General features: G+C 42.9%; 1 protein-coding gene across 1 annotated transcript in view; it reads left to right on the top strand.

The window, feature by feature from the left end:
- Positions 1 to 15,710, top strand: part of FOXP2 (forkhead box P2) — a 691,137-nt gene that overhangs the window by 628,072 nt on the left and 47,355 nt on the right. Inside the window, exons 9-10 of the mRNA XM_036328924.1 lie at positions 10,901 to 11,114; positions 14,683 to 14,787. Of these exons, the coding sequence (XP_036184817.1) occupies positions 10,901 to 11,114; positions 14,683 to 14,787 (319 nt within the window). The remainder of the gene's footprint in view (positions 1 to 10,900; positions 11,115 to 14,682; positions 14,788 to 15,710) is intronic.

Here is a 15,710-nt window from a genome sequence, read left to right as displayed (position 1 = left end):
GTACAATGACCACCAGGAGGAAGATGCTCAATGTAGGAGCTGCCCCCTAGTGGTCAGTGTGCTCCCACAGGAGGAGGGCCGCTCAGCCAGAAGCCGGGCTCATGGCTGGCGAGTACAACGGCGGTGGCAGGAGCCTCTCCCGCTGTAGCATTAAGGATGTTGGACTGCCATCAGTCGGACATCCCCTGAGGGCTCCTGGACTGCGCGAGGGCACAGGCCGGGCTGAGGGATCCCCCCCCCTCAAGTGCACAAATTTTGTGCACCGGGCTTCTAGTCTATAATAATGTCATTTATGCTGAAATAGGAAGGTGCTGAAGTTTATCTTTGGTATGAGTATTTAGTCAAAATCAATTATTTGGCTTTGACTTCATTCTCTGCATATGGAAATTTAAATAGCCAAATGCCTACTTCAACACCATTCTGGCATCCTTGATTTTTTTGGTTAATCTGTGATCCTGTGCTTACATAGCTCACCAATGCATAATCCGTGTAAAGCACCAGTAATATGAAAAAGTATAACATGGTTATCATCATAGGATTCCCTTTCAAATACAAGTAAGTTTCTATTTGTAATTTGGAGGGAAAATAATATGTTGGGGGGGGGGGGCAGTTATATGCTAAAACTCCATCAGTGAGCAGACGTGTAAATGTACACAGTACATTTATTATTGCAGGCATAAAACTTATCTAAGTTACCTGTGAATACTAATAATATGTATATCTTACATATATTATGAAATACATTGGAAAATATTAAAGTGTGTTGAGTTTTTGAGAAAACGTAAAAATGGTAGAAAGTTGAAGATTAAATGATATCATTAATCTAATTGTTATAGAATTATTTAATGAGCTAGCATACATAATTTCATTTAGGCTGCAAGACTTGAAAAAAAACTTCTGTTTGTCAATTCTTTATGTCTTGTAGGAAGACTAAAGAGTGGAATGTCAACTTTGCCACATTAAAATATTTGGGTGAAGAAAACTGAGAAATTATTGTTTTGTAATATAATATCAAACTTTAAAAATGCAGCCTATAAAAAATTGTAATATTAAAATCATAGAAGTAATTTTTAAAATATCAAATATATTCCTATATCCCAGAAGTTCCTGTTTTTGTTACTATATTTGCCTTTGGTCTCAGTTTCAGCCAAATAGTGACTTTTATTCCCTATAATTCAACATTTGGACAAAATGTGTGTTTGATGCACCCTTCATTAAACATATATTTTAAAGATGGGCATTGTACCTACAGGCTATAGTAGCCCCTAGTCAAATATAAAAAAATAATGTGTTAGGTTTGGCACATTACATATGAACAAATAGTTCTCTGAAAGGTAGCCTGGAGGTTGGAATAATCATGGCCTCTGGAGAGGAGAACTGAGGACCCAGAGGTCAGGGCTGGTGAGGAAATCTAATTTTGAAATATACACTTTTTTGTGATTTAATTATTTTGGTCATGTGTGGACACTTGTTTTTCAAAATATAAAATGTAATATGAAAATAAAATTACGTGATACTGTTTCAGTAATTCAAATTACAAAATATAAAATTGGCTCAATAAAATATATGGATGGTATAAATACTTCTTCCAAAATTTGTTTTTATTACTCCTAATTGTAAGTAACCCTAGAAAATAAGCAGAGTACCAGTAACTAAGTGAATCAAAAATTTACAGTAGACTGACTTTTTATCATAGTGCATTAAATGTTTTAATTTAATATTGAAAACTAGTTACTGGACAGAAAATAAAAGAACATTGAATGTGAAAGAACAACTAATTTAATTTTTACCAATAAGTAACACCATTGAAACTTTTAAACCTTGTGTGCCCCAAGGATGTATAATCTAGATATAAATTATGGCATTTTAATTAATTCTTAGCACAGTGCTTGGCACCTAGTTGTTACTCTACAAACTCTGATTCCAAGATTAAACAATTATTATATAACTAGAGGCCCGGTGCAAGAAATTCGGGCATGGATGTGGTCCCTATGCTTGGTCAGCGATCAAAGCATGAGCGTCTGGTGTGGAAGGGCAGGTGCCAGCTGACCTCTGGGCCTGGCCAGCACCTGGGCCCCCAGGCTCCTGCGCACACCCCCACTCCCCCGCCTGAGTCCGGGCACCAGAGTCCCCATGCGGAGATGCGGTGAGCACAGCCGGCTCCTTCACTATCCCATGGGCAGCCCAGCCGGGCCCTGCATTCCCTATGGCTGTGGCCCAGCTCACCTGGAAGATGCTACGTGGGTGCAGGGTGGGCTCCTGTGGGCACTCGGCACCTGAGCTCAAGGGCGTCCCTGGTGCACGAACCCCGGCGCTCTGGGGGAGGGTAGCAGAGGAAGTGAGAGTGAGCTAGGCAGACACCCCGCATTCTCACTGCACCTCCGTTCTGTCACCCCCGCCCCTGGGTAGCCAGCGAAGGGTTGCAGCACAATGTTGATGTCCGCTATGTTCCACACCAACCCTTGGTGGTCAGCGCATGTCATAGTGAGCAGTTGAACTCCCAGTCAAGGGAACAATTTGCATATTAGGCTTTTAATATATAGGATTGCTTTATATGTCACTTATTTAGAAATTTATTTCTTGATTAATTCAACTCCTGGAAAAAACTAACTTTTACTGCTTATTTGTAGTACTGGCAGTGAACGAGAACAAGCCCAAGTTATCATAAAAAAAAGTAGAATAGGGTTTCTGAATTTCGTGCAGTTATGAAATTTTTAAGTTACATAACTATACAACTTTTTACCACTAGTATGTATACATCCCTGAAATAAGTTATTAAAGAAACTTGAATAATCTTCACTAAGATTTTAAGTTTATTATTTTATGATGGTCTAGTCCAGTGATTCCCAAATTATTTTTCCAGTACACTAGTGTTCTGGTCCAGTGCACAACTTTAAGTAATATTCATTGAAGTTGCACTCGCTTTCTTTCAGTGAAGAAAACAGATAAAAATACCTGCCAACATAAAACTTACATTTCAGTGTAGAAGAAAGCCAATAAATAAACTAAGTAAGATAGACAGTGGTAAGTGCTGAGTAGGAAGGAATTTAAGTAAGGACAGGAAAACATAAAGCAGCAGTAGGAGATGAGAGGAGTTGAACCTGTAGACCCGGTGGCCACTGAAGACGTCCTGGGAAGGGGATATTTGAATAATGACCTAAAACTGTGAGGGAACTCTGCATGTATTAGCTTAGCTTTTCTGTGTCTCATTGTCCTCATCTCTAAAAGGGGGGTAATAATAATAATTAATAATAGTGAAAACAACAAAAACCATAGTGTTTTGGGGTATTCGATTAATTACCATGTATGAAGCACTTCGAAAAGTGACTGGCATGTCTGAAGCATCTGTAAAATAAGAGACAAAAAATCTAGTTGAAGTCAGGGGGGCTGTATAAGCAGAAGCTAGCTTTGAACTTGTAAGCTTTAAGATATTTGCTAAGGTTATAAATAGGCAGCCTGCAATCTGAGGAAGGGGCCTGGGATGGAGATCACTTAATTAATCCTATGCCTATGACTGGTATTTAATACTAGAGTAAATGAGCTCAATGGAATTTTTTTTTTTATTTTCCTCAAATATATTTGTAAGATACTGAGTTTAAAAAAAGAGACTCAAGTGTTCTTTGTTCCTAGACATCTCAGAACTGTTTTACATGCTCACGTGAGTCAGGACACTCCTGAGTGTCTAGAACACAGAGACCACAGACCAGACCTCCCAGACTGACAGCATTTGGAAGAGCACTGTTCCAGAGAACACAGTGTGGGGAATGCTGAGCTTGTATGTTACTGCCAGAAAAATAGCTTAAATTATTTTTTGCAAATCATCAAAACTTTAAAACTCACACACTTTCAAAATTGTACAAAATTGAATAGTTGTTCCATTTTCATAGACAAGAGCCAAGCAAATTGTAGATGGGATGACTTTGTCTCATGAACAATGTGATAGTTTACTTATAAAAATTTTCCTCTCAATTTATTTGTACTGTGGAATCATCTGTGGGGCTTCAAAACTACTGATTCCTTGGTCCTACCACTAGAAATTGTGATTTAATTGGGAAGTTTTAAAATATCCCCAAGTGATTCTAATATGCTGATACTTTTGGGAACCACTCCTGCTAACAGGAATCTCTTTTTGTTATGATCTGTTCTCTGCTCCGGATCTATAATATTTAAAAACAATTTCCTCTTTTTTTAAATTAAGAATCATTATTTGGATACTGAATGGTTCTTTATTCATCAACTGTTGATGTGCTTGGTATTTGTTGCCATATCATGCTTATCCCATTAATTTTCAATACAAATGACTAGTATAATGGAAATCTGCTTTTAAAAGTAAGTGGATACTTAGGTTAACTAAATTATTAATAAAATCCAAAAACAAAATTATTAATAACATCATTCACTAATATATAGTCTCTAAAAATACCTAAGAGTCCTTTAGCCAAGATAATGAAATTTTATTAGCCACTTAATTTGTTAGAATCGGCTAGTAGCATTTATAATTCACTAGACATTGGCCTTAGAGAGGAGCAATGCTCATAAATAGTGTGCCCTTTAAGAGCCACAGAACCTCCATGTGGAAACCAAGATGTCTTCAAGAACTGTATGAATCTGATAAAATCAATATCAACAGCTAATTATTGGGCACATCCCAGGCACTGTTCTAGGCACTGGGGATATACTGGTAAAATAAGAAATTTCTATACAGCCTAAATTGTAATGGAAGGAGAATGATGATAAGTTTATAAAAGTAATATAGTTTCAGAGTCTGATAAACCTTTAAAAAAATCAGGTAGGATAAGGTCATAGAGAATGATAGAAAACAGGGTGGAGAGCAGCAGCGGTTGAGTGTGTGGTAAACCTCTGAGGGGAGGTGATGCTTGAACCATCTAAGTGAAGGGAGGGAGAAAGCCCTGGACCATATGCAACCAGAGTGGCCCAGGCTGTGGGAACAGCCAGAGCAGTAGCTGGTGAGGTAGCAGGTGAGACCTTTGAGTAGCAGCAGAAGTATAACAGCGTGAAATGTAGAGAAAGAGATGAGGTCAGAGAGGCAGGCAAGAGCCAGGTGATAAATGCCAGCACCTCATAAGCCATTGCCAGGTGTTGTTTTTCTAAGTGTTCCGGAAAGCCTGGGAAGTGCTATGGCCCAATTTACATTTAAAGATAAATTTGGGCTGATATATGAAGAGTAAATTATACGAAGGCAAAGTAAAAGCAGGAAGACAGGAAGCTACCGCAGTGGTCCAGGCAATGGCTGATGGTGAAGCAGAGTGGTGGCAAGTGAGATAGTGGGAGTTTTGATGCCGAAGTGATGTAGATGCTATCCCACAAAAGGATTTGCTAATGGAGTTTGGCCTTTAGGACATCTAATACATAGAGGCAGGTAATCAAAAAGTTACAATCAGAAGAGTTTTATAATCCATGGTTGAAGCTAGAATTAAAGCTAGAATTAATGCTCGTTGTATATAAATTCTTTTCTATATAATAGAAATACTTTATTAAGCCATTCTTTTTTATAGAAGAAAACTGGTATTTTTTTAACAACTTTGGAAATCTGAATTACCCTATTTTTTCTTTACTCTTTCAATCATAAGAATCCAGAATCACCAAAATAATAACTTTCAGTAAAACTTATAGTGGTGGGCATAAACAATATAAGATTGTCACTGTATGAGTAATTTAACCAGAAGTTATGGTTGGAGCGGTGAGAATTCTTCTGTCATTTTGGTCTACTTACCACTATGGCTAGATCGATGATTCTTCCACCTGCAGGGGGAGGAGTGAGAGGACTAACTCTCCTCTCCATCCTATTCTGTTATCTTTCTCCACTCTCCCCTACTTTTTCTATCCCACTCATGCCCACATACCTCTTGGTCAATCAGCATCACTGTATCATCTGATATGCATGCTTTTTGGGTCATGGGAGAGGGGAAGTGGTTTGATTAGCACTTTCATTTTTCTATTAGATATTGTAGATAAACACAGTAAAAAAAACAACAACAAAGATTTAGGAGCCACAGGTTTAAATTCTGTCCAATAATTCTGAGCTTCATGATTTAGGGCAACATATTTCATTGACATGAACCTCTACCTCCTCATCTGTAAAATGTAAAGATTTCAAACTTTAAATGAGGTTAATTGTGATTATGAATGTAAATCACTAGAATACAGTTGATACTCAATAAACAATAGCAATTATAACAACTACATTTTCCCAGAAGTTTTCATATATCCTAAATAATAAAAGAGAAACATGGTAATTAGTGTACGACCGCTACCCTTCCCATTGGCTAATCAGGGCGATATGCAAATTAACTGCCAGCCAAGATGTTGGCTGGCAGCCAGGCAGCTTAAAGCGAACATGAGGCCTGCTTGCTTCAGTGACAGAGGACTCCAACGTTCCTTGCCTGCTGCTGCCGGCCTCTGAGCTGCAACTCTAAGCAACTAGGTTACAAATATAGAAGCTAAACAAAACCCCAGAAACCTGCTTTAGTCTGTGGGGCTTCAGCCAGCAGGATCGCAACATTGTTTCAAATACAGAAGGTAAACAAAGGCCAGAAACCTGCTTTCAGCAGTGGAGGCCTAAGAGCTGGAGCCAAGCCTCAAAGCTAAAGCTGGCCCAGAATAAAAAAAAAAAAGAAAAAAAGGAGCGGTTGGGAGCTTCAGTCACCCGCCAGCCTGAAAACAGCCCTCAGCCCCAGACTGGCCAGGCACCCCAGTGGGGACCCCCACCCTGATCCAGGACACCCTTCAGGGCAAACTAGCCGGCCCCCACCCATGCACCAGGCCTCTATCCTATATAGTAAAAGGGTAATATGCTCCCCAGCACCGGGATCAGTGGAGCCAAGAGGCCTCCTGGCACCAGGATCAATGTGACAGGGGGCAGCGCCCAAACCCCCTGATTGCCTTGCGGCTCTGTGTGTGAGAGGGGGCGGGGCCACAACCTCCCTATCAGCCCTGCTATGTTCGTGACAGGGGAAGGCGCCCTAACCCCCTGATCAGCCCTCCTCTGTGCCTGATAGGGGGAGCTCCCCAATCCCATGATCGCCCTGCTGCTCTGTGTGTGACAGGGTGCAGTGCCCCAACCCCCTGATCGGCCCTGCTCTGTGGGTGACAGGGGGTGGTGCCCCAACTCCCCTATCGGCCCTACTCTGTGAGTGACAGGGGGGAGCTCCTCAACCCCCTGATCGGCCCTGCTCTGTGCGTGACAGGGGGGAGCTCCCCAAACCCCTGATGGGCCCTGCTCTGTGCATGACAGGGTACGGAGCCCCAACCCCCCTGACGGGCCCTACTCTGTGCGTGACAAGGGGTGGCGCCCAACCTCCCCATCGACCCTGCCTTGAGTGTGACAGGGGGCGGTGCCCCAACCCCCCAATCAGCCCTACCCTGAGCGTGACTGAGGGTGGCATTGCAACCTCCCGATCCGCCCTGCTCTGTGCATGACAGGGGGCGGTGCCCCAACTCCCCAATCGGCCCTGCTCTGAGCCTGACCAGGGGCTGCACCTAGGGATTGGGCCTGCCCTCTGCCACCCGGGAGCAGGCCTAAGCAAGCAGATAGTTATCTCCTGAGGGGTCCCAGACTGCGAGAGGGCACAGGCCGGGCCGAGGGACACCCCCCCCACCCTCCCGAGTGCACAAAATTTTGTGCACCGAGCCTCTAGTTTAATATAATATTTTAAGAGCAAAGACATTCGTGTCAGGCTACCTTATACTGCATATACAATTTGTGGCTTTGTATATATTTTTGAACCTTACTTCTACTTTGTTTCCTCATCCATAATTGGTTAAAATAAAAAATATTAGGGTAAAGGACGTTAAATATATGGTGATGGAAGGAGATTTGACTTTGGATGGTAAACACACAATGAAATATACACATGATGTATCATACAACTGTACACTTGAAACCTATATAATATTGATAACCAAAGTCACTCCAATAAATTTAATGAAGAAATGTTTGAAAAAATATCAACTGTTTGGATTGTAGTGATGGTTAAAGAGCATCTCTATATATAAACGCCTAAGTGACAGGACGACCAGACGACCGGATGACTGGACAGTAGTTATGACATGCAGTGACCACCAGGGGGCAGACACTCAATGCAGGAGCTGCCTCCTGGTGGGCAGTGTGCTCCTACTGTGGGAGCGCTGCTCAGTTGACAGACGGGCACCAGATACTGGGCTCACGGCTGGCGAGCACAGCTGTGGCAGCACGAACCTCTCTGGTGCACACTCCCCTGTACACCTGAGCAGTGGTGGCAGGCGCAGTGTGGCTGGAATGAGCGAGATGCGAGGCACTCATTCCTGGCTCGGGCTCCTCTCTGGCTGCCTGCCACTTCCTGCACTACTTCAAATGATATGGACAGAGGGCTAGAGCCCAACAAGATGGTGGATAGGCCAGGCTGCAGCGGTGTGGAGGTCCACAGATCCTCACAGGCCGGCCCGAGGGACTCCACTGATGCACGAATCTGTGCACCGGACCTCTAGTAAGGTATATAAAGACTAGATGAAAGCACAGTACTTGGAACATATAAGTATTATTTTATAAGTTAAATATTGTAAACAATCGTGTTTCAATTACTTGTTTGAAAATTATAGATAAAAGTGCAAGGATTGTACCTAGGTCTTATATTTTCATTCTTCATAAATTAGTTTGGTTTGTATAATCTTAACCAGGGAGTTGTTATAATGAGTAGTGGACTTATTCTATCAGTCATAAAGTAAAAGGAATGTTCAGATATTATCTGCTTAATTGATTCCTATAATAAGCATATTGTCTTATTCAGGACTTCAAAATGATAATTATAAAATAGTAGAGGCCCAGTGCACAAATTTGTGAACCAGTGGGGTCCCTCAGCCAGACCTGTGGGATTGGGCCGAAACCAGCTCTCCAACATCCCCCAAGGGGTCCCAGATTGCGAGAGGGTGCAGGCCAGCCCGAGGGACCCCACCAGTGCATGATCAGGGCCGGGAAGGAATGCAAGGGGTTGTCCAGCTTGGAGGGACTGCGGGAGGGCTCCAGGGCATGTCTGGTCTGTCACTCTCAATCCCAATCGGCCAGACCCCAGCAGCAAGCTAACATATCTGTTGGAGCATCTGCCTCCAGGGCACATCATAATGACTGGTCGACCAGTCGACTGTCTGCCCCCTGGTGGTCAGTGCACATCATAGCGAGCAGTTGAGCTGCCTTAGCATATGATTAGCATATTATGCTTTGATTGGTTGAACGGCTGACCAGCCGACCAGACACTTAGCATATGAGGCTTTTATTATATAGGACTAGAGGCCCGGTGCACAAAAATTTGTGCACTTGGTGGGGGTGGGGGGGTCCATCAGCCCGGCCTGTGCCCTCTCGCAGTCTGGGACCCCTCAGGGGATGACCACCTGCTGGCTTAGGCCCGCTCCCCCGGGGGATTGGGCCTAAGATGGCAATCAGACATCCCTCTGGCAGCCCTGCAGCCCTCGGGGGATGTCCACTTGCCAGCGGGGAGCAGGCCTAAACTGCAGTTGGGCATCCTTAGCGCTGCTGAGGAGGCAGGAGAGGCTCCCACCACCACCGCTGTACTGGTAGCCATCAGCCTGGCTTGTGGCTGAGCAGAGTTCCCCCTGTGGGAGTGCACTGACCATCAGGGGGCAGCTCCTGCATTGAGCCTCTGCCCCCTGGTGGTCAGTGTGTGTCATAGTGACCAGTCATTCCCACTCCTTCTGCTGTTAGGGTCAGTTTGCATATTACCCTTTTACTATATAGGATAGAGGCCTGGTGCACAGGTGGGGGCCAGCTGGTTTGCCCTGAAGGGTGTCCCGGATCACGGTGGGGGTCCCCACTGGGGTGCCTGGCCAGCCTGATGAGGGGATGGTGGCTGTTTGCAGCTGGTCACACCCCCTTCAGGGTGGGGGTCCCCACTGGGGTGCCTGGCCAGTCTGAATGAGGGGCTGAGGGCCGTTTTCAGGCTGGTGGGAGACTGATGCTCCCAACCTCTCCTTTTTTTCTTTTTTCTTTTTTTATTCTGGGATTTATTTACCTTCTATGGCTGTCACTGGAGCTGAGAGCCGGCTTTAGCTCTGCGGCTCGGCTCCAGCTCTGAGGCCTCAGCTGCTCAAAGCAGGTATCTGGGTTTGTTTGGGTTCTATAATCAAAACTCTGTTGCAACTCCAGCAATGAGGCCCGGCTGGCTGAAAGCAGGTTTCTGGGGTTTGTTTAGCTTCTATAATTGCAACAATGTTTCTTAGAGTGCAGCTCAGAGGCCGGCAGCAGCAGGCGGGGAACCTTGGCTTCCTCCATCACTGGAGCCAGCAAACCTCCTGTTCGCTTCAGCTGCCTGGCTGCCGGCCGCCATCTTGGTTGGCAGTTAATTTGCATATCGCCCTGATTAGCCAATGGGAAGGGTAGCGAAGTTACCCTAGTAATTAAACCTGGTTAATTACCGTGTTTGTCTATTATTAGATAGGATAGTTTTATTTTGAATTTAGTGTTTACTATTTTTCTCTGACACTTTTGTTAACCTTCATAAGATCAGTTTTTCTTTTCATTCATTTCTTTTGATATGTCTTTTTACAAATCTATTTCTCTTTCACTTCCTCACTAATAAGACAATATTAGTTAGCAATAAGTAAAATCTGGTAGAAGTTGAATAATCTTCAAATAGAATTTGCTGGATTTTTTTCTATTGATCTTTAGTATTATTCTGAATACTCTTATTCTCAGTACTATTGCCAAATTGGTAGTCTTTAGCAAATAACTTATTACTTAAGAGAAAAGCTGTGGTGCTGATGGTGTAAAGACACTTATTTTTCTATATTAATTATGCTGTAATATTACTTTTATTATTGACATCAATCCAAAAATAACACTAATCTCATTAGGTGAACTTTACCTGTGGCTCTTCTTCCCATTTCATAGCTGGCTTGAGTCCTGCTGAGATTCAGCAGTTATGGAAAGAAGTGACTGGAGTTCACAGCATGGAAGACAATGGCATCAAACACGGAGGGCTCGACCTCACTACTAACAACTCCTCCTTGACTACCTCCCCCACCACTTCCAAAGCCTCACCACCAATCACCCATCACGCCATAGTGAATGGACAGTCTTCAGTCCTAAACACAAGGCGGGACAGGTAAATCCCATGAGATTTATCTTAAATTTATCTTTCACCAAATTTTACTGTCACTGTCGATTAAAACTAAAAATTATGATTTGTGCTAACAAAGGGAAAATGTATAAAACAGCAAATTAAATGGAAACCTTTAGATTATTTATCTTACGTATTTTTTTATTTCAAAAAGCAGTTTAAATACCAACAGTTTTATGGCTACAGTGGTAATTTACCTGAAAAAAAGTTATTTTTAATAAGTGCATGTGGAATTATCCTGTTGATATATTTTATTACTAAGATGTTGTTATTAACCTTTTCCATCAGAACATTTTACCATTTTTTAAGTTAACCAGTTTCACACATCATTATATATACATATATATATATATATATATATATATATATGATGGGATTTATAAATATGTAAAAATAAACTTATGCTGATAACTTTCTGAATAAATTTGACTAAAAATTTGTAAGTTAAAAATTATTTTAAGTTACCAACATTAAGTGCATTATGTTAGACTAGAGGCCCAGTGCATGAAATTCATGCACGGTGGGGGGGGGGGGAGGCGGGGTGTCCGTCAGCCCAGCCTGTGCCCTCTCACAGTCCGGGACCCCTTGGGGGATGTCTGATTGCCTAAACTGGCAGTCAGACATCCCCTGAGGGATGTAGCAGTGTGCCAAGCAGCAGGTGGCCAGGGAGGAGCCCAAATCGGGGTCAGGTGCCTCTTGTGCTCATCCTGGCCCACTGCACCTGATGCCATGGAGTTGGGAGAGGCTCCCACCATGGCAGCTGTGCTCGCAGCCATGAGCCCGGCTTCTGGCTGAGCGGCGCTCCCTCTGTGGAAGAACACTGAAAAACAGAGGGCAGCTCCTGCATTGAGCATCTGCCCCCTGGTGGCCAGTGTGCATCATAGGGACCAGTCATTCTGGTCCGTCTGCTCTAATGGTCACTTAGGCTTTTATTATATAGGTTAGAGTCCTGGTGCACCAGTGGGGTCCCTTAGCCTGACCTGCGGGATCAGGCCGAAACCAGCTCTCTGACAGCCCCCAAGGGGTCCCTGATTGTGTGAGGGCTCAGGCCAGGCCAAGGGACCCCACTGGTGCACGATCAGGGCTGGGGAGAGACCGTGGGAAAGCTTCAGGGCGTGTCTGGTCCATCTTGCTCAGTCCTGATTGACCGGATCCCAGCAGCAAGTTAACCTACCGGTTGCAGCATCTGCCCACTAGTGATCAGTGAACATCATAGCAACTGGTCAAACAGTTGAAGTGTCTGCCCCCTGGTGGTCAGTGCACATCATAGCGAGCTGTTGAGCGGCCTTATCATATTATTTGCACATTACGCTTTGATTGGTTGAACAGCCAACAGGTCGACTGGACACTTAGCATATTAGGCTTTTATTATATAAAATAATTTTTAAAGTTACTGTTTTACTTTAGTTGTATAAAGACTGCCTTTGTAAGAGGAGTACCCATGCACTTTTGTCCATTTAGTTCCATTCATTCAGGGATATGGATACCTATTCAAGGTCTTTAAAGTAATTTACTTGAAATATGTAAGCTAAAATATTTCTCAACATGAAAAGTATCTTTTTAAAAGGTGAAATATAAGTGTAAGATTCCTTAAAGTGACTGAGGCGTATATGATATATAGTTTTCAAATTTAAGTGTAGTAGAATGATAGTGTTGTTTAATAGAATACAAATATCTGCCTAGCTGCAACAGATATCCTATATAATAAAAGGCTAATATGCAAATAGACCAAATGGTGGAACAACCGAATAACCAGTTGCTATGACATGCACTGACCACCAGGGGGCATGTGCAGAAATGGCGGGTGCTGGCCGCCGGTGGAGCAGGTGAGTGGGGGCTCCAGACCAAGGCGGGGCGCCAGTTGCTGTCATCAGGGAGTGCCTCTGGTGGTTACTGAAAATTCTTTGCTCCCGCATGCCATGGTCCCGCCCAGCACTTGCACCTGGTGCTGCCACTGGAGCCACCGCTCACACCCACTGCTGGCACCTGGTGCCGGCCCCAATCACTTGGTACTGTCAGCAGGTACGAGCAGTGGCTGCTGGCCCCAATTGCCCCTCAGGGCTTCTCCACCACCCCCTGCTCCTGAATGGAGATCAGAGCCAGCAGCCACCTCTCGCACCTGCTTCCGGCGACAGCCCTGCCTACACCCAATGCCAGTGCCAGAGCCGCTGCTCGCACCCACTGCCAGTCCCAATCACTTGGCACCATCAGTGGGTGCAAGCGGCAGCTGCCAGCCTGATTGCTCCTCAGAGCTTCTCCACCTCTCCCTGTTCCTGAAGGGCGATCAGGGCAGCAGCTGCCACTCACACCCGCTGACAGCACCAGCCCTGCTTGTACCCGCTGCTTGCACCTTCGATGGGTGCGAGTGGGGCCAGCACTGTCAGTGTGTGGGAGTGGTGGTGATGGGAGGAGGGGCTAGGTGGGGGTGCAGGGGATGGGCTGAGACCCACCCCTGTGCCCACAGTTCCTTTCAAGGTGAATGAATTTGTGCATTGGGCCTCTAGTTTTTTTATAAAAATGTATTTTTTTTCAAAGACACATTTAATTACAGTAAGTTTAAAATAGAATGTTATCATTTGGCGATGTTTTTGAGTATCATGAAAACTTTGTCTTGTTAGCTTGCATTAATATAAAATGATATTCCTCAGAATGCTTTCACACTTATTTTAATTGAGATTAATTTGTTGATTGTATATTTCAGAAGTTGGTTGATTTCTCTAAGACAGTGGTTCTCAACCTGTGGGTTGCGACCCGTTTGGGGGTCGAATGACCCTTTCACAAGGGTCGCCTAAGACCATCGGAAAACACATATATAATTACATATTGTTTTTGTGATTAATCACTATGTTTTAATTATGTTCAATTTGTAACAATGAAAATACATCCTGCCTATCAGATATTTACATTATGATTCATAACAGTAGCAAAATTACAGTTATGAAGTAGCAACGAAAATAATTTTATGGTTGGGGGTCACCACAACATGAGGAACTATATTAATGGGTCGCGGTATTAGGAATGTTGAGAACCACTGCTCTAGGATCTCTCTATCTGATATAATACATATCTAAGTAGCATTTTTTTAAATCAACTGTTACTAGTAGACATATATATGGTTCACACGTATATATTGAACAATTTAAATGTCCTAATGCTCGTCTTTAAAAAGAGTATTTCACAAATCTTATTATTCTCTCAAAAATACAGGTGGTTTTTTCCCCACTTGCCCACATATGAATAAATATATATCCTTCTTTAGTGGCAAATGTTACATTAAGGTCATATGGCAGGATTAGCATATGCTATTATGCAGTCCTCCCGGTTTTTCATCCTTTATTAACAGTTGTCTTTGGTTCTGTTTCCCATCTAATTGGAACATCATCGAGCCTTGGCAGTTGAACTATTCAGTAGAACGATTAAATTTTCCTGAGTGCTCTGAGCGGAATTGACCTGTTTTGACCTGTTTGTCACTGGGTGTAACCCGACAGGCTCGAGCAGTCTGCAACGATTATGGCTTTTTGAGATGAATCTGATGCCTGTTCCTTTGCTACAGCTCATCACATGAGGAGACTGGAGCCTCTCACACACTCTATGGCCATGGAGTTTGCAAATGGCCAGGCTGTGAAAGCATTTGTGAAGATTTTGGACAGTTTTTAAAGTATGTATTTAACTTTTTTTAGGGGTGAAAGTGGGTTAGTGGGAGTTATAGGCACATTGCTTTACATAGGCAAAGGCCCATCATGAGGGACACTAAGGTTTCTTTGTTTCAACAAGTGGATCAGCAAAGTCAGCTGAAGAAGTTTAACTGTTCATCTTTTCTTTCCATGAGAAAATTGACAAATCATTCAATAGAGTTTTTTTGTTTGTTTTTTCTTTTTCTTTTATTTTTTTTGTTTTGCTTTTTCTTCTTTGTAATCCTCACCCAAGGATATTTTCCCATTGATTTTTAGAGAGAGTGGAAGAGAGAGGGAAAGACAGAGAGGAATATCAATGTGAGAGAAACACATCGCTTGGTTGCCTCCTGCACACACCCAAACCAGGGCCTGGGCTGGGGAGGAGCCTGCAACCAAGGTATGTGACCTTGACTGGAATCGAACCCAGGACCCTTCAGTCCACAGGTTGACACTCTATCCACTGAGCAAAACCAGCGAGGGCCAATAGAGGTTTTTGAATGAATGAAAAATATTAGCCTACTATAACAGCATCATTAATAATTGGGACATCTGCTTGCAGGGTTCACTAAAATTTCAGTTTTTAATAAAAATTTCAAGTAAAACTATATGAGAAGTCATATTATATATGTGTATTTTAAACATATATTTTATAGGTTTATTTTTTTCATTGCAAACTTTATATTTCTTAACTTAAATAATAATATCTAAGATGTATATTTAACAAATGTATATAAAAATAAAAACCTGAAAGTTAAAAGGATCTAAAATTGACACTTGTTGTCTCCAACATCATAAAGAAACATACATAGGTGAATGTATGTATGATGGTTTGTATGGCTTCTCTAGCTTAAAATTAAAATTTGAAATATCTTTACTTTTTTCATACAGTGACAATTTATTATTTACT

This window comes from Myotis myotis, unplaced genomic scaffold, assembly GCF_014108235.1.
Source record: "Myotis myotis isolate mMyoMyo1 unplaced genomic scaffold, mMyoMyo1.p scaffold_m19_p_11, whole genome shotgun sequence".
Taxonomy (NCBI): Eukaryota; Metazoa; Chordata; class Mammalia; order Chiroptera; family Vespertilionidae; genus Myotis; species Myotis myotis.
This window is presented reverse-complemented; position numbering and strand designations above follow the sequence as displayed.